The sequence below is a fragment of the Antechinus flavipes genome, chromosome 3, assembly GCF_016432865.1.
Source record: "Antechinus flavipes isolate AdamAnt ecotype Samford, QLD, Australia chromosome 3, AdamAnt_v2, whole genome shotgun sequence".
NCBI lineage: Eukaryota > Metazoa > Chordata > Mammalia > Dasyuromorphia > Dasyuridae > Antechinus > Antechinus flavipes.
Genome location: NC_067400.1, coordinates 54,958,392 through 54,982,125, shown reverse-complemented (window position 1 = coordinate 54,982,125; position 23,734 = coordinate 54,958,392). Strand labels below are relative to the sequence as shown.

The window sequence follows — 23,734 nt, the reverse complement described above, 5'->3', positions numbered from 1 at the left end:
ATAATTACAAAATTCGAAAATATACATGGCACATTTTTTGTGGTGACATAGAACTGGAAATCAAGGGTATACCTATCAATTGAGGAATACAAAATAATTTGTAGTATATGATTTTGATGGAAAACTGTGTTATAAAAAATTAAAAGCAAGATAGTTTCAGGAAAAGCCTAGGGAGATCTATATGAATTGATGCAAAGTGAAGTGAGCAGAACCAGAGTACATTGTAGATTAATAGCAAAATGGTAATGACCAACTGTGAAAGACTTAGCTACTCTGATCAAGACAATGATCCAAGATGATTCCAAAGATTGATGAAAATGCTGTCTCCAGAAAGAAAACTGATGAAATCTGTTGAAGCATACTTTTATAGACTTCATTTTTCTTGGGTGTTTTGTATTTTCTTTTGTACATAGCTAATATGGAAATGTGTTTTGTATATCTTCACATTTATAATCAACAGCAGATTGTTTGTCTTCTCAAGTAGGGGAGAAAGATGAGAAGGAAGGAGAGAATTAGGAAATTTAAATTTAAAAAAATGAATGTTGAAAACGTTTTTATATATAATTGGGAAATATTTAATGAAATCAATAAAAATATTTTAATTAATTTTGAATAATTCTTACCTGAGGTCCTGGGAATCCAGAAGTACCCTTTTCACCCTTCACTCCAATACCAGGTTCACCCTTTACATGATGACATTTTGGAGATACACACAAAAAATAAAGATGAAGTTAACAATTGTCAGCAACATGAAAAAGAGACAAGATATCTCAAAGATGACAGATAATAGCTAAAGAAAGGAGAATCTATGTGGTTATAGCATGCATTCTACTGAAATTCTTAATGAATAAAGGAATAAGAAATAATGTAGTAAAAGAAAAATATTATATAATAATTAAAAAATAAAAGATTATCTACCTTGACTCCATATGGTCCAGAGGGACCAATGACTCCAGGCATTCCTTTCATGCCCTAAAAAATAACAGTTAAGTTCTGACTTATTCTTACTGTTTAAAGATTAAATTTCAGCTCATTTGACAAAGTAGAATACAACCTCCTTGGAGGAAGGTATTGCTCTATTTTCATGAATTTCCAATGTGTCAAACATTACCTGGAATGAACTAGGCTGAAGTGAACTTTAAAACTATTTATTCTTTTATCAATTCCATTTTTTTTTTGTTTACTTCTGACTCTGATTCACGTATAAGATGCATAGGACACTTAGAAAAGTAGTAGTAACAGTGAAAATGGTACTGTTGTAATCAAAGAATATCAAAAAGAAAATATATGATCTATCTAAACATGGCAGCTGATGGACAGCTAGACTCTACAAATGGATTAATCCTTTTTGAAGAAAAGAATATAATTTCATAGGGTTCTTGAAAACAGCAACATATTTTGAAAATAAAGCTGCAACAATAAATCCAAGGGTGAATATTTGCTGGAGTGTTTTTTCATATAGTCACAAAATGTGGATGTTATTATTCATAGTCCCATGAACTGGAGATATTATTAATGTGAATAAGTCATTATGGAAGAGCTATTATAATATCACATTCCCATTTATTTCAATGCTATAAATAGTAAAGGAATACTAGATTTCAATGTACATACCTTTTCTCCTTTAATGAGACATGAACCAGGAGGTTCAATCAGTAAGGTTGGTCCTGGAAAACCTTGAAGACCAACTTCACCCTATAAAAGTCAAATGATACCAAGATAATAAGAATGCTGAATTATCCAGAGATGGAAGATTGGATTAATCTCTAAGTCATGGGACAACACTAAAATTTAAAAGTGTAGTTCATGGAATTAACTGGAAATAAGTATTATTAAATTACAATTTTCAATTAAATTACAATTACAATTAAAATACAATTTTCAATAATGTTCTTTAAACTCTGTTAACTATACTGAGTAGGAACAACAACAACAACAACAACAACAAAATAGGGTATCTTTTAACCATAATTTAAAAGATGATTATAAAGCCATTTCTTACATATAGTAACATGCATTTGGAAATGGCTTTCCAGTAGTGATAACTAAAAGATTTATGTTGCTTGATCCATAATATCTGTGCGTGTCTCTGTCTGTCTCTGCCTCTATGTCTGTGTCCCTTCCTCTTCTTTTTTCTTCCCCTCTTTACTTTTCTCTTTTCTTTTCTTTCTCTGTCTTTATCTCTCTCCCTCCGTTTTTTTCCCATCCTTCCTCTTTTTCTCTCTAACAGGCTTCCCCGGGCTCTAAGTGCAGGATCCTAATCAATAATGGAAATTTCCTGTTGATAACCTGAGCCAGTTCATCAGGGGCTCACCATTTTGGTGCTGACCTTAACACAGACAACATGATTGGCTTAGTCCACCCTCATGTAGTTCAAACCTCCTGAGCTGAAGAGAATTGCCAGTCCCAGCCTCCTTTATACAAGATGTGCAAAACCTCCTCCAGGGAGCTGCAATTTTTCTTTACTTCTATAGAAGATTAAGGACTTTCATTCTTCTTTCAGAGCATTATTGTATATATTCTGTATACAGAATATATGCAGATTTTATGTATTTTTCTTATGTATATTCTATATAAAACTTAGTCCTAATGGTATTACAAATATACCACATTTCCTTATTTCTCCCTCCTTCTACCTAGTAACTGAGAAAATCAAAGTTTACACAACCGTAATTAGCACAACAGAAACAAAAAAACTTAAAATGAATTTTAAATAACAACACTGCCCCTTTTCCCCATGGAGTTAACATTTTTAAATATGGAAAGATGACACTAATGTCACTGGGTTAACTTGCTGGCAGTTTTCCTTGCTGCTGTGAAAGGTGGGTTGAAGGCTGTTTCATGAAGCTCCCTCCCAATTCTACCATCCCTATTATGCAGCTGAGGAATCTTGAATGTTGTTCTATAAACTTGCTGCCTAACCAACGTGCTTCAAACCTTTGTCAGAAGGAGTGTGTGTCTTAGGGGGAGCATCCATCAGTATTATCATGTTATACTTTTCTTTATGGATGGGACCCAATGACCTCAAATTAGGATGTGTATCAATTTATGATAAACAACACGGCAAACTGGTGAGTTGCTATAAGAACATGGAAGGTTTTTTTTTTTTGAAACTTTAAATTATAATATAAAAATAAATAAATTTAAAATAAAATATAATAGATCCTGATAAGGATCTATCATAATAATATTCATTCCCTTGTTATTAAGTTGAAGCTTAGTATGGGAATTAGCCTAAAGCTTAAATTTATTCTGTTAATAATCTTAATCACTATGGCCAAAGATCAGATGTATGTATATTATTATCATCACTAACATTTAAAGTATGCATTCGTGGAAGATAAGGGCTGTCAGCATCTCCATTATACAGCCCAGGAAACTGAGTCTGGGAAAGTAAATTTAAGTAAATTACCCATGATCACATATCTGCCGTGTATCTGAGGCAGAGTATGAGCCTGGGGATTTTTTACTTTTAACCACTGCACCACTTAGCTATAAATCAAAGAAAGCACAATGTTTAAACCTAGCTTGAACAGTATTGTTGTTTGTGCTTCATTTTTGAAGAACACCATGACCTCAAGTAGACTATGCCATGACATGCAAGTGAATTAAATTTAAATGAAAGGGGGCTATGCAAAGTCACCAGCCTTATTTTTTCCTCTGGAGCCATTTGGGTCCAATGGCAAAACAGGTCAGGATGACTGGAAATGGCCCTGGATACACTGGCAGATCTTAATCTTTTTAAATTAAGGTCCTTAACAGGTCAATGGTTGTTCCCCAGGTAACTCCTGAATGCAAACTTTTCTTACCGGATCTCCAATTTGGCCTTTTACTCCAACACCTGGATTACCCTAAGAGGAAAAAAGAATGAAGTTAACATTTCTATAAAAATTTTAATGAAAATTTTGTACCTAATCATCTAGCTCATTAGAATTTATTTAAAAGTGTTTGAGATGCCCACTAGCAAGGAAAAATCCAAAAGATCTAAAATAACATAAATAGTTAGTTACACCTAAGAATTTGTGCTCTATTCAGAAATTCTTTGATATATATTCCTACCTGATCACCTGGCCTCCCAGGGTAGCCTGGAGGTCCCTAAAAAGACAACCACAAAAAGAAAATAAATCAGCTCATCTAGAATTCTGAGGCACTGTATTTGGTCTCACCATCTGATGACTTAAATAGCCCATTAATTCCAATTCAATAATGTAAAAATATAAATTTGTTATTACTGATATGTGAAGATAGTGCTTCTGACTGCCAGAAAAATATGGTTTTTCTATAATGGTAATGGATTTGTATTGATTCGAGGACAATTTCACTCAGTGCCTTCTAAACCCAACAATAGTGTCGTTGTTAATAATAACAATAACAATTATAGTGCAGCAACAAGTCACATTTATACTATACTTAAAATTTAAAAAACGCTTCTTTTAAACATTAACCCTTAGTGCAAATAACATTGCTCCCAGTGACAAATGGGAAAATTGAGGCTCTCAATAAGGTAGTCACTGGTCCTTGATTATGTGGCCCATAAGTAATGGAAACAGACAGTACTTAAACCCATATGTTTTAAGATTACTCTTCTATTATCAAACACTGGCTTTTTATTTTACTGATTGGTTATTTATTTTTATTTTTTTATTTTCAACCAGACAAATATCAGCAAACATTAATATCAACAGTGACATAATATCTGATTAGAGTTGAAATTACAGTTAGGTAATGTGATATAGATTTTGACAAAGAAACAAATTGCATTTTGGGAAAAAAAAAGAAAGAACTTTACCATTAATATGACACTTACTCTAGAACCTGGTATCCCTGGAAATCCTATTTCACCCATTGATCCATTCGCCCCTCGAGGTCCCTATGCATGAAAACAACAACAACAAAATGCCTTTGTTTACTCAAATCTGTGTTTTATCACAAAGTCTGAATATAATCCTAGAAGTTTATAAATACCCTTTATCTCTTAAAAAAAATAAAATCCTTATTGGCTTCATTTTCTATCAGCAACAATACTACAATAAAAGTGTGAAATTCTATTGGCTTCCAAACTCACTAAACCTCAGGATATGTATCAGAAATATACACGCTCAGGGTTTAGTAAATTCTGATACAGGGGTCCTTTATCCAGAAATGTCCTCACTGGTTACATTCTAAGTCTCTATAATTGGAAATTTTAAAAAAAAATTTAAGCAATATGAGGTCACTTATTTAAAAGCAACTTCTGAATAACATTTACATAATTCCATGTAATTAATTCTTATATGTTTAATACTTTTTTTAAAAAGAATAATATTTACTTGGTTCTTTTTCTTCTCATATTTTTCTCCTCTGGAGGGTTATGCTTGTGATTTTATTGATATAGAGATCTCCCTCATCCATAATACATTATATTAAAGAATTATACATAACCCTGAGAGGATAGAATACATGCCCATGTCACATAGCTAGAATGTATGAGAGGCAAGACTTGAATCAATTCAAATACCAAAGATGACCCTCAGCATATACTATGCTGACTCTCTACATTATTTCATGTATTTAAAACTGTATTAATTATAGATAAATAAACGCACAACTTTGAATTTGACTCTGGGGACCTGGCCCATTACTATATAAATCATTTTTTGTACCCTAATATTTACATAAACATATTTTGTACACACATACGCATATATAAATAGGTTTGTATATGTGATAGAAATGTAAATAACATATACACACATATGTGTGTATGCATATGTGTACATATACATGCATAAATATGCGTGTTTATCTATATACATAGATACAGATATATGAAATAAGAATAGGGACTAGACCTCTGTTTTCACTAGTGTTGGGAGCTCTTGGAGAGAACTGCCTAATACAGTGATCTCAAACTCAAATAGACATGGGATCATTAAGCCATAAAGATTCTTGTGAGCACAGGTTGACTTAGAAAATTATATATTAACATTATTGATATTTTACTGTATTTTTATTTATTTTTGTTAAATATTTCCCTAATATATTTTAATCTAGTTTGGGCCTTGCTCAGGAATGCTGTGAGCCAAATAGAACTTATGGGTCACATGTCTGACACTTCAGACCCATAACACTGAGAAACTGGTTTTACACATTGCCTTGACTTACCAAGAGTCATCCAGCCATTGAGCATCAGAGAGTGAACTAGGACACTAGACTCAAGGCTAATTATTCCACACTTCTTTTCATAAATGATAAGGATTAGCACATTGAAATAAAAGTTCATGTTAGCATCATATGAAAGGACTTTAATAAGCTATCTAGTCCCCAGCTTTCTAAACTGTGGGTCGTGATCCCTATGGGATCTGATAAATGACTATGAGAGTCACAAAATTATAATTTATTATCAGTGTTTGATTTGCATAATATCTATTTTATTATATTTCTATATATATATTTTATATACCTATATTCCCTGGGTCACAAAAAAATTTTTTTTCAAGACAAAATGGGTCATGAATGGGAAAAGTTTAAGAAGCTTTAATCAAGTCCAATCCCCTCATTTTATAAAGGAAGAAATAGAGGCACAGAAAAATTAAGTGACTTACCTACAATCTCATAGATAACAAATAGCAAAACTGAAACTCAAAACCAGGACTCTTAAATTCTGCCCCCCCACCAATTTCCCACTTTCTTTTCCCAATTTCTCCTACTGACTCTCAGTCTGGGAAAGGCAAGGAGAAAGGACTATTTGTTCTGGGCAATTTGCACACTTCAGATGATTTAATGGTCTAAAATGTAATCATTCTTTCTTTGCAGATATGATTTAATATTTATTTTAAGGACACGCTAAGTTATCTTCTTGCTTATAACACACAAAAGGTATTTCTTCTGGATGATCAGTGACAAAAATCAAGTCATCCTTCCATGTCTGGTAAAAGATTTATATACATCTAAGATAGTAGTCTTGCTTAAAAAGCCATATCAGAAGTGGATCATTAGAAGGGCAACCTGTCTCTTCTTTCAACCTCAATAATCACTTATAAATAGAGGTGACTGTGAGGTCGCAATATTTCAGGAAGTGAAGGTGGATATAGAAATGACACATCAGTCGATTCTTGGTAGCAATGTTTGAATAATTCAAAATAAGATAAACAAAATTATTTTTACCAGGATTCACAATGTTGTGAGGTTATATAGTTTTTTATTTGTCCCGAAGATTTACTTTATATTTAAAGTAGGTTAAAATTATCTTGAATTCACTAAGCCAAATGTCAGATGCTTTTGTGGAAGCCAGCCCAAAGTGAACTGAATGTCAGGACAAATTTAGCCTGGGATTAAAATTTTGCTGTGGAAAATCCACAAAACAGGTAATCCTTAAAATGATAGAGATTTCACACATTGATCAAGAAGGATCTGACAATATATATTCCATAGAGACACTTACAGGCAAACCTGGAGGTCCTGGATCACCTCGATCTCCCTGTAACATGAAATATTACATGTATTCTTAGTAATATAATGATTCAAGACAATTCTGAAAAGCTTATGATGAAAAATGCTGTCCATTTCCAGAGAAACTGATGAAGTCTGATAGCAGTTTAAAGCATACTTTTAAAATTTTTTCTTGTTTTTTTTTTTGTCTTTTATTTTACAACATGACTAACATGAAAATATGTTTTTGCATTCCTGCACATTCATCATCTATTTCAAATTGCTTGTCTTCTCAATATGGGGAGGTAGAATTTGAAACTCAAAAAATTTTAAAAGAAATATCAATTAGTTTTACATTTAATTGGAAAAAATATTAAAGTAAAAAATGGATGGTATGAATATACTAGCACAATAATTGGCACATAGAATGGAGTTTACTAGTGCTTAGAAATTTGTGGACTGATTGAGTATGCTTTTTGTAATATTACTACTTGCTAAGAACTCTAGGCTGCTTTATTTTTTATTATTAATATTGGCTTAATGTTGAGGTTCTTGAAATCTTTAAAGGACAAATGCTCGCCACTCTTACCAATTTAAGAACAGTATCTTGCATATAGCAGAGGCTAAATATTTATACATCAAACTTAACTTTCTTTTAATTTTTTTCTAAACTTAAACCCAATAAGATCATTTTCATAACCCAAAAGAAAATTCTCTATGAAACTGAGACCTCATTTCATACCATTACTTTTTAAAATGTATGCAATAAATTCTACATTTTTCTTTGAAAACTGCTCTTCTTGTCCAGGATGCCTCCTGAATTTCCTTCTGTTTTCTTCTGTTCATGTCTCAGGGAACCTTTCCATTCTTGCTGCCTTTGTATGCAAAGCTTTCTGGGCTTTCCATGTCTTTAGCCAATCTTTGGTTATAGTGGGATGAAGCCCTGTACTGCCTCTAGCTTTCCTGGAATTCCATTTCCTATTATTTTTGGGCTTCTAATAATCTTGGGTGTTCCTTCTGGGATGAAAGTAGTCACTGTAGTTTCTTGCTAATTAAATTATTGTTTGCAATTATCTACTTTCAGTTACATATTATTTGATAGCAAAAAAGCAAATATTTTTAAAATAGCACATGAGTCATAGTAACTAACAGTCACTGTTTTGGAAGTTACTTTAGAGCAATATTCTTGTTCCTACAAGTATAAGAGGATATCTTTATCATATGAAAAATTATATATCTCTACCTGCAAGGGCATGTGTTAACAACTTGGCATTGTCCCTACTTAGCATTTCTGATCTCCTTAGAACATGATGGTCTAAATCATCAAAGTACAGAAAGTTATAATGATTTCATTAACAATTAGGATTAATCATCCATGTTACCACTTTTGATAGTTCAACAATTCCTGGAATACTCACCGGGAGGCCTTTAATAGCACCTGAAATATATATTGAATTCCCTTTTTCTCCTGCTGGCCCCTGCAGACCCTGAAAATCAAACATTTGTTTAGGAGGAAAAGTACAAAATCATTAAGTATATTATAATTCGTTCCCATTATTATTTTGTTGTTGAATCATTTCAGTCATTTTTGACTTTGTGACCTCATTTGGGATTTTCTTGGCAAAGATATTGGAGTGGTTTCTCATTTCCTTCTTGGATCATTTTACAAATGAGGTGCCTAAGGTCACACAGTTAGAAAGTGTCTGAGGCTGGATTTGAGCTCCAGAAACTGAGTTCTTCCTGACTACAGACCCAGCATTCTATCCCCTGCACCATCAAGCTGCCTAGTCACTATTAATTGTGAATGTCTGACTAAAAATTTCAAATACAATGTCTTATTGATTTTTTTTATTCCCTCCATTATCTTATTAGTTTTAACTATAATTTAACCAGTGCTTTTGAAACACATATTTGATATCTATCAGAAATTTGGATTAACTCCTAAGAATTATTAGTAGGGGAGAAAAAATAAATTATTGGTATTGATAACTATAAATTAATTTTAAGTAAGCTGAATTGCATTTATTTCTCAATAATAAAATATATGAGCAAGAGGAATCTCTCTTTCATTGATCATGCAATAACATGCCAGGGTTGGAATTTTTTTAAATTACTGATTTTAGAAAATAGGAATAAATTAGAGCTGGAAAGGGTTTTAAAGGCTCTGAGTCCAGATAGAGAAAGATAGAGAACCCCTCATTCTACAGATGAGGAAATTTAGATCCCTAAGTAATAGAAGATTTGTGCAGGGTCACCTAGATATTAATTATTGAAAGTGAGATTCAAATTCAGTTCTTCCTAACTCCAAACTCAGTATTCTATTCCTTAGACCACCTAACTGTATATGATTTCACTCTGTGTATATAAAAGTCAAAGGACTGAATAGTAAATTTTACTCCTCTGATGCTTACTGTCACTCTAGGACCAGGGCTTCAGTTCAAATGAGATATTGGACTAAATAGCCTCCCAGGTGCTTTCAAAGTCTATATCCATAGTATAGGTAGAAAGTGGTTAGGAAGATTGAGAAGTTTGGCAATAAAGGGATGAATGCTAGTCTTGCTCTGGGCACTTAAAAAAAAACAGCTTTAATTTTGAAAGCTACATTTGAATTCTGTGCTTGGTTTGGCTCCATTGAAGGCTAGGGACAAAATCAGAAGTCAGACATACCTCTAAAGCAAAAGAGGCTTACTAAAAACAAGCTGAGCTATGATAACTAATCAGAGAGAGACAAAAAAAAATCACAAGAAATCAGATTATAAGGCCGAAGTGCCTCTAGACTTTATAAAAAAGGAGAAAAAAGAAAGAATGGTCAGAAAAATGAGTGTATTCCTTGGTGGGCCTCCTTAGCACTAAGATGAGATAGCAAAGGGTAAGCCCCTGGTTCAAGCCCCAGATGTTTGGGGAAGAATAAGTTCATGAAAAACTGGGATCTTCAATTTTACTGATAATGATCTAGTTCAATGATTCTTAGTGAACCCAATGAAAAGGAAGTTTTTTGTTGCATGCTTAGGATGCCTATTCCAGCAGCTAAGTGACTCACAACTTGGGGTATTGTTTACTTTGGTGGTTTTCAACCTGGAAATTTTTATATCCATTAGAGGGGATAAAGGAGTCTTTCATCATTATGAGAAATTATTTATTCAGTGTCACATCTGTACGTGCAGGTTAGAGCAGTGAAACATATTCCACTGGCTGAAAGGGTTTGAGGTCAGTGACATGTCACATAAATACACAGGGATCACAGGATGCTAGAGCTGGAAGAGATCAGAGAGATCATTTATTCCATTCCTCCCATTATACAAATCACAAAACTGGGTCCCAGAGATAACAGGACTGGTCTAAGGTCACATACTTTAGTCAGAAAGTAAGCAGAAGCAGGGCCAGAATTTCACGTATGGAGTAGTGGACAGAAGCAACGGGCCTGGAGTCAGGAAGACCTAGCTGGGTAAGCCACTCTGTCCACCTCAGTTTTCTCATTTGTAAAAAGAGATCACTTGACTCAGCAACTAAGTTCAATAATACCTTTTTGATCCAATATTGCCAAAATCAATTCTCTTTGCACTATACTACATTCTCTCAACAAAAAAAGGATGTACAGCTGCAGCAATGCTAGAGCAAGTGCACAGCATTCACATTATTCATGTTTCAAGAGATGTAAGTGAGCCCAAGTATTTTTTCCTTAAGTTTAAACATTTTATTTGAAGTAGGAAGATTCCATTATGTAACTGTATGGCAACCTTCAGCTCCCCACTTATACACATAACAAAGACTCTAGTCATTCCCAGTGATGGATGGATGAGTAGATAGATAGATGATAGATAGATAGATAGATAGATAGATATGTATTTATACACACTCATATCATATACATGCATGCATATGCACATATATAATCACTCTTGCTTTATTAATAACTTTTCACTTCAGGATTCCTTAGAGGGTTTCTACATACTATATAAGGCAAGGACTTTCAAGTTGCAGACTATGGTCTACAGAGCTGATAAGTTACAGACTTGAATATACATCTGTCTGCTAAACCTACAAGGCTTGTTCTTAAACGATACACTTATTTCTAATCTCATATGCAAGTAATGTCTTACAGCTGGACCTTCTGGTCCTGGTGCTCCTCTCTCTCCTGGAAACCCTGGATCTCCTCTTGAACCATTGCGGCCATCAATGCCAGGTTTGCCTCTTGATCCTGGAGGTCCTGGATACCCCTGAGGGGAAAAAATTAATTCATTTATATATGGTACTTTTAGAAATTTTGAATATATTATCAGCATTTGGTTGAGCATAATAGTTTAAGTGGCTGGATACCAAATAAGAGATTGTCAATTGTTCAAGAAATCGCTCTTCTTTATTAGATATTATTATCAAATCATAACTTTACATATGGAATCACAGTTTTTGATATCACATCAAGTGTGATTTCTTATTTTGGAAACATCATTTAACTTGTTTGAAAACCTTGGGATCCAAAAGCACCATTTTTATTCTCCCAGTTATCACATTTCCTTGTTCAGTGGGATGGACAAAATTTCTAAGTCATTAATTATATTTCTCCTGCACATGTGGATATGAGGATAAGCAAAACATTGCTTCAGGTTTAATTCAAATGTATAAATATAGCTTAAATGAGTTTCTTTTTTTATGAGAATTTTTCAAGGGCTACTTACAGGGATGCCATCCAAACCTGGGAAACCAGGTACTCCTGTTGGGCCCTAAAAATATCAGAAAGTACAATCAAATAAAAGATACTCCATGATTAAAAGTGATTTAATTTAAAAGAACAATAATATGTGGGGTTTTTTAACCCACATATTAGTTGTACTATTTGCTTGGATTTTTATTCTGAGATAAAGCTTCCAATGCTTTTGCAAATATTTAAAATGTCATTTAAATGACCAATAGCAAATATTATATCTTTAATTTACAAAAAAAAAAAAAAAAGTTTAACCTTATCTCCTTGATTTCCCACTGGTCCAGGAAATCCACTGTCTCCTTTCATTCCTTTCTCTCCTGGTAACCCAATGGGCCCAGGAGGTCCTAAATCTCCAATGGGGCCTTGGGGCCCTAAATGTCCAGGTTGGCCCTGAAAAAAAGAGAAGATAAGATTCTTAAGTAGTATGCTCTAGTCTTAAGAAATATGTCTGCTTGGGTCTGTATCATTCTGTAGAGAATCTTAAATAAGGGAATATTTCAACTTAATAGGAATACAAATGATAGATTTATGCAGAATCCTTATAGTTACTCTGCATTTTATAGTCTGATACTTCTCCTTTTCCTTCACTAAGTCCTGCTGCAATTAATTCCTCAATGTTGTGTTTCAATGATCTATTTTTAAAGGCTGTAGCAGTAGCAAGGCACAAGATCTGGAAAGTCTGGAATGTCTTACCCAAGCTGGAAAGGCTTTGGATACTGCTCTGATGATAGATTTGTATTCCTGCCATCTGAAGCATCTTCTAAAGTTTGGAAAGATTCATCCCCAGAAGATGGATCACACATACACATATACGTATACACACACACATATATAGATATAGATATAAAACACCTATATGTGTATACACATATTCATATATAAAATATACACACACGTATAGGTACAGATTAAAGCTATAAATTGTGACAATGGAAGAATCACACATCCTGACAATAACCCACTCAGGAAATATCAAATTAAATAATCCCCTCTTATCATTTCTGTTCTTTAATGAAATATTAAATTAAGATCTCTCTTTAGAGTATCACAGAACTAAAGGAAAAGGCTCTTTCACTATAACAAGTAAAGCAAAAGAAGACATATGGCCTGGATGAATCTCTTTAATTCATATGTCACAGTACTGTGTAATAAGGGTAGGGTAGGGGAGCAAGAAGAAGGCAGTGTTTATTTTTCTTTCTTAGCTTCCTTTGCCTGATTCTTCATTTAGATCAGATTCAGTTTCATGTGTCTTTATACACTTAGAGGGACAAAAATCACACTATCTATGTGACTTTTAGGCCAGTCAATTCAGTTTTCTGGGACTGTTTCATCTTCTGTAAAAATGAAGTGGTATGTCCCTCACAACTGTGAATTTATGAACAATGAGTTGTGGACTACATGATTTAGAGAGACAGATCCTTGACTTAATTCTCGTCCTGAGTCTGAATGAAACAAGACTTTGCAACAGCTCTGGCACAGAAGAAAATTCCCTGTGTCTTCTTAGACATAAGAGCATTAAATTCCACAGCCATTGTGAACTTATAGATCACGGAACTTATAAGATACCTTATAGGTATCTTATACTAAATAGGTATAGTGAATAAAAGAGATACAAAAAGACTTGTTCAGACACACTCCTACTATACTCCAACGGTGTAAGGAACAGAATTCCTGGTTATGTATGGAGCTATAATATTCTATCTCTGCTTCTTTTTCAAATTTGGGGTGTCCACTTGAAAGGACTTATTTTCTAATAAATGCACAAATGGAGCATTGAGGTCAGTCTCAATAAGCATTTATTAAGTATATACTATATGCCAAGTACTAATCAAGTAGATATTACAAACTACACCCCTCTATTTGCTCCCATCCAAGAAAAGTTCAAGCAAGACAACAGTACGCATTTAGAAGCATTAAGAGAAAAACATTTTGTTTTTCCCTGGCTATTTGGTTTCGGTGAATATTCCCAAAGATCTGATATCTCTAAACAAAGGTGGTTTTGATAACCTTGGGCTTCTCTCCCAGTTTTTATGGCTTTTTGAAAAGTGTTTTCTTTCCTACTGGAGATCTCTAACTAAATTTCCCAAATGCAAGTTTGATTTTGTATGTTTATGTTTTCTTCCTTTTTGAGCCAAATTTTCATGTAACTGAAGTGCATGGAAAATGAGCAGGAAAATGAAGGCAGGACTTTGTGAAGATTAGAACTTGCTTGGTAAATTAAAACATATAGATCTCAACTAGGCATGATTGCACATGTTATTTCTGCTAGAGGCTGGTATTTGACTTCTGGAGTTCTCAGATGCAGCTGGGCTAAAGCTGGTCAGGCATATAAACTAAGTCCAGAATTAATGTGGTGAGTCCCTAGAATTCAGGAAGAGAGAAAGAAGGGGATCTATGAGATCTAAGGAAGAGTAAATTCATCCAGATTGGTTGATAAGAACAGAAAGACCTACTATTAACACCAATAACCACAATAGACTCTTCAAGTCTGATGTTTTAAAAAGAAAAAAAAAAAAAGAAGAAGAAAATCTATAGCACCTGAGTGTGTACAGTAGGGTTACGATCCAATTATATTCAAGAAGAAAAATATCTGGCATGATAGATAGAACACTGAACTTTGAAGAAAGACATGGATTCAAATCCTGACTTATATGCTTATTATATCAGGGCTTCTTAAACTTTTTCCACTCATGTGACATTCAGTAGGAAAACAGATTCATGGAACCCAGGATTCACCATAGATTTGACAGTTGATCCAACTTCAGCATGCCATGTAAAATCATAAGATTGATTCTCTTTATTTCAATTGATTTCAATCTTGATCTCAATTATTTCAATTTATTTCAAATGATTGGACGCTTTGTGGATACCAAATGTCATCTAACATGGCTACCATAATATTACCATTTCAGGCCAACCATTTAAATAAAGAATGAAGGAAATCAATCTCAATGTGGAAATAGAATGTTAGCCATGCTTTGCCATCAAATACCAAAAAATTCCTTATCAGTTGTCTAAGTCAAAAAATTATCCTGATCAATGTCAAGAAGATGACTATTATTTAATCATACTCTGGAGAAAGAGGAAGAAGGGAGGGAGAGAGAAGGTGGGGAGAGACATGGACAGACAGACAGATGGAAAAGAGAGAGATACAGAGAGATACAAAGAGACAGAAAGAGACAGAGTATCTAAAAATTAGGGTCTTTATTTAAATTCAATATAGCAGCAACTGACTGGTGAAATCTTTACATAAAACATCTTGAAATCAACCTTTTGAATGTTTACTTTTCTTGTTCCAGGAAAGTAACTCTTTACATAGAAAGCCAAGAGTTCTAGTACCACCTTGGAAAGGACAAAAAATTAATGGAGTTGCTATAATATGGCTTCAGACAAAGTTCTCTGTTTTTTTTCTTTGATTCCTAAATACTTTCTCCATTAGGAGGTAAATCAGCAAGAAAGACAAATTGTTAAAATAAATAAGTTTGGGGGTTTTGGTGTAGCTGGGTTTCTAAAGCATAGTGTCTGACACATGATATGTGCTTAGCAAATTCTTTCTTCTACTGACTTAGGTGAGCACAACACAAATTTTGATGGGTTTATCTCAGATGAAAATGTTCTGAGTGTGGCCAGGCATCTGCTGCTCAAGAACCAGCCTAATTAAGTACATATAGATTTGCATTAGCAGAAAGTTGGCCATCACAACACAAGGGCTCTTTTGACTATAACAGTTTATAAAGGCCAGCAGCAGTAAGGCAAAAAAAGAGAACGTAACATGCAATATTTTGTCAGTAAAGCCTGCTAATATTTAAAATTTGAGACAGACAGACAAATACACACACACACACATAAATATATATATACTTCCCCTTTCATATCATTGCCAGCATCATCCTGTTTCAGATCCCTCAGCTGCTCTTGTTCTAATCAAAAACTTCCTCCTTCCCTGATTCCATCATCTTCCCTCTCCAATCCATTTCACATATCTCACCACAAAGCTAATCTTCCTTCAACATTATTTTCATCTCATTTTCTTCAACCATCACCATCACCAACATCATCATCATCACAATATTAATATAGCACTTTATAAGTAAAACCAGGCATTGTCTAACTGCTTTACAAATCTTTTTTATTTGATTCTCACAACAACCTTGGAAGGTAGGTTGCTAGTATCATTCTCATTTTACAGGTGAGAAAACTGAAGCAAAGAATTTAGATATTCCATATCTCTTTCTTCCTTATTGCATTAAGGTTAACCCACCTCCAGTTTTCAAAGCCCTTCAGATTACAATCCCTCACCATTTTCGGACCTTCTTTGCCACAGCTGTCTGCTGAACATATGCTATCTGTTCTAAGTCTTTCCTTCATTCCCACCTTTAGACATTTCCTAATGTCTCTTCCTCCACCTGGAATAGTATCTTTTCATTATTTTGCCTGTCCACATTCTACACATTTTCTTAGTCCAGTCTTTATATGTCTTTATATGCAACTATAGCTTTCTTTAATTTTCACTGATTTTCATGTTCTTTTTCTTCTTCCTTCCTCCCTCTCTTCCTTCCTTTCTTCCTTCCTTCCTTCCTCCCTTTCTCCCTCCTTCCCTTCCCTCCCTTTTTTTCTCTTCCTCCCTCCTTCCCTTCCCTCTCTCTTTTTTCTTCTTCCTTCCTTCCTTCCTTCCTTCCTTCCTTCCTTCCTTCCTTCCTTCTTTCCTTCCTTCCTTCCTTCCTTCCTTCTTCCTTCCTTCTTTCCTTCCTTCCTTCCTTCCTTCTTTCCTTCCTTCCTTCTTTCCCTCCTTCCTTCCTTCCTTCCTTCCTTCCTTCCTTCCTTCCTTCCTTCCTTCCTTTCTTCCTTCCTTCCTTCTTTCCTTTCTTCCTTCCTTCCTTCTTTCCTTCCCTCCATTCCCCTTCCCTTTCATTTTCCTCTTTCCCTTTTCATTCCCTTCCCTTCTCCACTACAACTACAACAGTCATAGGCCTCACCTTTTGGCCTGCTCCATTTCCATACTGATCCAGATAGCCCCTGGTTGGGCATCCTGGTGATCGCATATTGATGCTACAAAGTGCAGATGCCCAATCATCATAGCCACAGTAGTTCAGAAAGCTGGAGTTCAAGAGATGGGCTAGACTTGGCCTGCACCATCATCAGCCCATCTCCCCTCCCTGACTCACCTCTCTTTTGGACAGCCATAACACTTATGGCCACATAACTGATCACTTAACTAAATCCAGTGGACTAGACTGGAAAGAGCACCAGATTTGAAACCAGAAAACCTTCCTTCAGATTACCATTTACATCTTTGGGATTCTGGACAAATTACCTCCTTTCTTGGGGCTTTGGCTTATAAAAGGAGGGCTGGATGATACATTTTGCATGATCTCTCACAGCCCTAAATGCTAAGTACCTAGAGCATGCCATTTTATGTTAATTTTTTTTTGGTTCGTAGTGATGATTTTTAATAATGATATATATCATGTCCTTAAGGATAAAGACTGACTCCTATATTTATATTTTGCACAATACCCATCATTACAGAGCCTTGAACATCATAGGCTTTCTATAAATATTAATTAACTGGTGAATTGATTGATTGAGAGATGTCATAAAAACATACCAGTAATTCCTGAGGAATTTTTTTTTTTGGGGGGGGGGGGGGGGCGCAGTTAAAGATGGCTTGATTGTGACTAAATCAGAGGGCCACTGGGTGTCACTGTTACTTCATCAAACACCCAAAAGGCTGAAATTTAGTTAGATTTTAAAAGTCAGTTAGTTTTTGAATATTCAGCATCTACTATAGAGATCTATGGTAGTTGTTAGGGATTGTGGGAAAGAAGGAAATTAGGTACAGTAGGTAGAGCGTTGGATCTGGAGTTAGAAAACCTGAATTCAAAACTGGCCTTAGATGCTTACTTGCTGTGTGGCTCTGGGAAAAAACCCTTAACCTCTGCCTGCCTCAGTCTTCTCTATTGGAAAATGGGAATAATAATAGCACCTACCTCCCAGGATCATTCTAAGGATAAAATAAAATAATAATTATAAAGCCTTTAGCATAGTGCTGAGCCTAGAGTTAATAAAACTCATCTTTGTGAGTTCAAATCTAACCTCAGACACTTACTAGCTATATGTTATCCTGAGCAAGTCACTTCATCCTGTTTGCATCAGTTTCCTTATCTGTGAAATGAGCTGGAAAAGGAAATGGCAGGCTATTCCAGTATCTTTGCCCAAAAAAACCCCAAATGAGGTCAGAAAGAGTTGGCCACAGCTAAAAATGACTGAACAACAAAATTGTTGTTGATGTCATTAAATTCCCTACAGCAATAAAATCAATCATTGACTCAGATCCAAAAACTAAAACAAAAATTTCAAAATATAAGAGAAATGAAGGTATCAGTCCTCAAAGACTTTACAGTAGAAAGAAGAAGACAAGTCAAACCCTTGGAAAGTCCCTTTGATATATTTTCCCCCATTCCTGTACCTACAAGAAGATGATTTGGCCTTTATTAAGAATCTGGATGATCAGGGTGCATAGGGCTAAAGTAGGGATAAAGCTGATTGGATGACCACTTTAAATGATAGGACAATACATGTCAATATGGTTAACCCCTAGGCAGTGGAGAACTACTTAGTTGTTTGAGAAGGGGAAAACTGGCTCAGGTGGGAAAGAGAGAATAGGTGAATGTTTCCATAATGATCAGTCTTGGGACTCCATCCATGAGTGGCTACTGCACTTAAAGCCTGGGAAAGATAAGGAAATCTAATCTCAAAAAAGAAAAAAAAAAGTAGCTGGATGACTTTTTTAGAAATACTGTTAGAAAGGATTTTGCAAGGATGAGTGTTGAAAATTATCTTTGCATGTACTTTGAAAGCGAAAAAACTATTATTAAAAAAAAAAATACTCTTAGAAGTGATCCCTGGTTAAATAGAAGTTGAATTAGACGGCCCCTAAGATCTTTTCCAATTCTGAGATTCTGTGACAGTTTGATTAATCAAATCATTTCAACATTGGTTAAGTGACATGATGATAAAGACAGGTCTCTTCATTCTACCTTGGGTGAAAATCCTCACTAGTCACTAAGATGAGATGTGAAAATCTGTAACCTAGACTACATAACAGCTCCTGAATAACTGTATATAGAATACATATAACTTCAGTTCAGAGATTCAATTTCTGTGCCTGGACATTAATCCTAGCCAAAAACCTAATTTTCTCATTGAACTAACAAAAAGCTCAAGGAAGGGCAGGGAAGGATTTGAAGCAGTTCTCTTTCCATCTAAAAACTCCACACTCCTGCAGGCATATAGCACTTTTGAATGCTTTGTTTTCCTTCTTTCATTATTTCTTTACTAATTAAATACCTACTATGTGCAGAGAACATCATACCCAGCAGTAGAGAGTCACAAAGTATAGATGATACACAATGTTTGCCCTCATGGAGTTCACAGGCTGGTAGGGAGATTAAATAGAATCATTTGTAAATATAATTGTAAATTATATAACTGTAAAATGGTATAATGCCCAAGAAGGTGTGTGTGTGTGTGTGTGTGTGTGGTGTGTGTGTGTGTGTGTGTATACACACACACACACACACACACACCTTCTTGGTGATATATATATCAGCCTGCTATATGAATTACAAGAGAGAAAGCTAAAGGGAGTTACTTTTCTGATGCAAGAAATGGGCAGTTGCATATCTCTTCCTCTCTCTGGTTCTCAACTAAAGGTTTCTATGCATTCATTCAACAATTTGCTAGTTGGCTAACTACCTGGTTTAGTATTGTTGTTAATTATTCACTGTAGTTATAAATTGTTAATTATAGTTAGTTGTTAATAACTGATCAATAAAATCAATTATCAACTCAAAATTAAATAATGTTTATAAAGTAAATACTTTGTACAAAGCACCATAGGGATGCTCCAGTACATGAGATCTAACTAAGGCAGTGCCCCAAGTTGTATGTGGTTTGAAGGGAAAGATGAAGACATGAAATATTTTTTTAAAAATGACTACAATAAGAGGCAGTCTATGAGAAATACCAAATAAATGAATGACATTAATGTTTATAGGAACCCAGAGAGAGAGAGAGAGATTCTGGCAAATACTGGACAACTTGGCCAAAATTTTATCAAAGAAAAACTAGTTATTTCCTACTAATATGTAATTAGAACCTTTTTTGTGTGTGTGTGTATTTTTGTATTTTTAAAAACATGTTTGCTTGAATTTGGAGCTGGGATGACCACCTTAATCCAATTTTCTTCAAAAAACTTTATTGGATCTGTTTTAATTTAGGGCTTTCCCACTGGCCTTATTTCCTATTTATCATCCCTATAGCTTGTTTGCATATAGTTGTTTTCAAGGTGTCTCACCTATTTTAGATTATGAGCTTCTTAAGAGCAGGGAGAGTCTTTGCCTTTCTTTGTATCCCTAGGGCTTAGTACAGTACCTGATATGTAGTAATAGGTGCTTCATAAACATCTATTAACTGAATGACCAGGGAAACCCTTGGACATAAGGAGGACCTTGATGAGAAGATAAGCTAAGAGGAGTTAAGAAGAGGAAGACAGGCATTTCAAGCAGAAGAAAATGTCTGGAGTGAAGTCACAGATATGGAAATGGGTGAGATATATTCAGGAAAAACTGAATGAACCAATACAGAGAATATAGGGGAGGGATATATTGTGGAGAATACCACATACCAAGCTGAAAATTAGCTTTTTAGATAGATAGTCAGGGGAGAAACCCCATTGGGAGCAGAATTAACACACAAGCTGACAAAATGAATATACAAAGAGATCTTGCTAAGCTAGAGCAGCAGGTAAAATCTAATGATATAAAGGTAAGTAGGACATATATTAAAATCTTATTAGATAGGATAAAGGCAGTATGGTTAGGCAACAATTTATCCCAAAAAGTTGGGGGTAAAGGATGGAAGAAAGATTTAGTGACCTTTGAGCTTCAAATGAGTGAAACAGGACAGTCAAAAAAGAGTTAATATGATCTTAGGGACAAGAACTGTACCTGTGAGGGGGAACTCCGTTGGACCAATGAAGATTAGTATCTTCTCTACAATTTTAAATCTTAAAAAATTTCCTCTAGCACTAATGTCTTGTCCAGGGTCCCCCAACCAATGTTGAATTTGATTTGGTGAATTGAAGTGTCACAGAATCCCAGAATTGGAAAATACCTGCCTATGGCAGACTTTGAACTCTAATTTGTGACTTTAAGACTTTCCTCACTAAGCTATGTTAATCCTTGAGCATCCTTTATTTATCTTAGGCTGAGTTAAAAGAAGACAGAATAAACAAATAAAAAAAGATGATATTTCAGCAGCAGCAAAACATTGAAATACATATGTATGTATGTAGGTATGTATACAGAAGAGAGAAGAAGGGAATTCAGAAGAGAATACTGAAAGTGAGTAAATGTTGGAACCACCAGTAAAATTTAATATACATCCCAAAACCCTGAGTTGTAGATAACAGACATATACTAAGTCATGCATGCATCCTCTTTCTCTAGTCTTCTTTGTATAAGGAAATATAAATGTTAATATTTATTATATTAGTAAAATTCATAATAATAAAAAATTAAGAGGCATAATGTCCAAGAATAAGGAGGTAACTATCCCACTATACTCTGCCCCAGTCAGACCACATAGGAAAAGTCCATTCTGAACACCACATTTTAGTAAGGTCATCTCTAATCTGAAGAATGTACACAGGAGGGCAACTACCATGATAAGAATTTAAAATTCATGCCATTTGAGAACTGGTTGAAGGAACTGGGGACATTAATCTGAAGGAGATGACATCAGGGAGACTTCAAATATTTGAAGTGCTGTCAGATGAAAGAAAAATTATTTATTCCACTTGGCCCCAAAGCTTAGAACTAGAAGAAAGCAGTTGCTACTGTGCAAAGGGAGATTTATTTTTGATGTAACAAAAAACTTTCCAACAATTGTTGTTATTCAGTTCTGTCTAACTCTTTATGACCCCATTTGGGGTATTCTTGGCAGAGAAATAAGAGTGGTTTTCCATTTCTTTCTCCAGCTTATTTTACAAATGAGAAAACTGAGGTAAACAGAGTGAAGTGGCTTGTCCGTGGTCACACAGCTGGTAACTGTTTGAGACCAGATTTGAACCCAGGAAGATGAATCTACCTGACTTCAAACCCAGAATATCCCACATATCCTACCTATCTGTGCCTTTAACAATTAGAATACTTCAAAAATGAAAGGAGCCACCCTCAGGTGGGTGAGATTTTACCTCAACTTATAGCTTTAAGCAAGATTTATTATAAAAGGAATCCTCTGTCAGACCAGATGATTCTTTTCAAACCTTCCTACTGAGAAATTTGATACTTCTGTGATTTTGTGATTCTCTCCTAGATCTTTACTTGCAACCTTAATTCAGGTTAAATTCCAATTTCAGTCTATAGTCCAAAACCATAGTGAGTACGAGTCTCTCACCTCACATTCAGAAATTATGGCCTCAGTACCTTACATCTCGATTATACTTTACAGTTTTTGAAGGGTTTTTGACAAATGCGACCTCATTTAATCTTTCTAAAAATCCCATGAGTTAGGCAGAGTAAATTTTAAGATCTCTATTTGGCTGATAAGAAAACAGACTTTAAGTGGTTGGCTCACTGCAGATCACGAGACTAGCAAGTTATGGAGGCAGGCCTAAAACCTTGCTTCTACATTGCCTTGCTTGTCTTTGTCCCCTTCTGAACCTTTTCTGCTCTCTTCTGGGTATTTTTGGGTCTGGTTCTCCTCCCACTACACAGTCAAAGTAGCTTGATCTCAGTTCAGAACGACCTGTCTGATTTGAGAGTAAATAATGAAAAAAGGTCAAGAAATACTCCTGCCAAGTCAGTGGGCCGTGGTACAATAAAATTAACCCATAAAAACCCTCATTCTTTCTCAGTGCCTACTACATGTATTATCCTATTGGGTACAAAGTAACAGAAGACACAATCCTTCCCTTCAAAGGTGCCTTTTCTCAAGTCCTAACCCCCTAACCTTTACTGAATTTTAGTTCTTAAATAGTCATGTACATTCCACAGAAGACTGACAGGAACTAGACTTCAAAAGAGTAGGCGGGAATTGACTCAAAGAATTGTTTAGAGTTTTTTAGAACACACCTTCCTCTAAGACTGTGGAATATTTTTGTTTTTAATTGTTTCAGTCAAGTTGGAAAAACAGGGAGATTAGCCACCTCCATGGAATTCCAGAACCTAATCTCAAAAACCAACATTCACTGAGTTTTTAAAAAGACTTTGCAATGAAAAGGTTACCAAAGAAGGAAGAGGAAGAAGAGGAAAAATGAAGAAGAAGAAAAAAATAAAATTTTTTCCAAGATATTTCTCTCCATTTCTGCTCATGTCCCTCTTTTTCCCATTAACCTGTGTTCTGAATCAGAATCTTCAGTTTAGGATGAACAAGAGAACTTTTAGGAAAATAACTGAAAATGCCCAGCTTGAGGGGATGATGGTATAGTATAGAGAGAAATGTAAAACACTGTGGCCTTATTGAAATTTTTAATGTGATTTTACATGAAATTATATTCCAAACTTCCTTCTTTAAAGGCAGAAATAGATTTATTGATGGAAGTAAGGCTATGTCTGG

General features: G+C 34.8%; 1 protein-coding gene across 2 annotated transcripts in view; it reads right to left on the bottom strand.

Annotated features, from left to right (window-relative positions):
• COL4A4 (collagen type IV alpha 4 chain) overlaps positions 1-23,734 on the bottom strand; it is a 132,315-nt gene that overhangs the window by 92,061 nt on the left and 16,520 nt on the right. For both annotated transcript variants that reach the window (XM_051983438.1, XM_051983437.1), the window contains exons 5-15: positions 12,368-12,502; positions 12,087-12,131; positions 11,511-11,627; positions 8,829-8,897; positions 7,424-7,459; positions 4,808-4,870; positions 4,060-4,095; positions 3,810-3,851; positions 1,615-1,695; positions 919-972; positions 624-683 (exon numbers count right to left, since the gene is read on the bottom strand). In XM_051983438.1, coding sequence (XP_051839398.1) covers positions 624-683; positions 919-972; positions 1,615-1,695; positions 3,810-3,851; positions 4,060-4,095; positions 4,808-4,870; positions 7,424-7,459; positions 8,829-8,897; positions 11,511-11,627; positions 12,087-12,131; positions 12,368-12,502 — 738 coding nt within the window. The remainder of the gene's footprint in view (positions 1-623; positions 684-918; positions 973-1,614; positions 1,696-3,809; positions 3,852-4,059; positions 4,096-4,807; positions 4,871-7,423; positions 7,460-8,828; positions 8,898-11,510; positions 11,628-12,086; positions 12,132-12,367; positions 12,503-23,734) is intronic.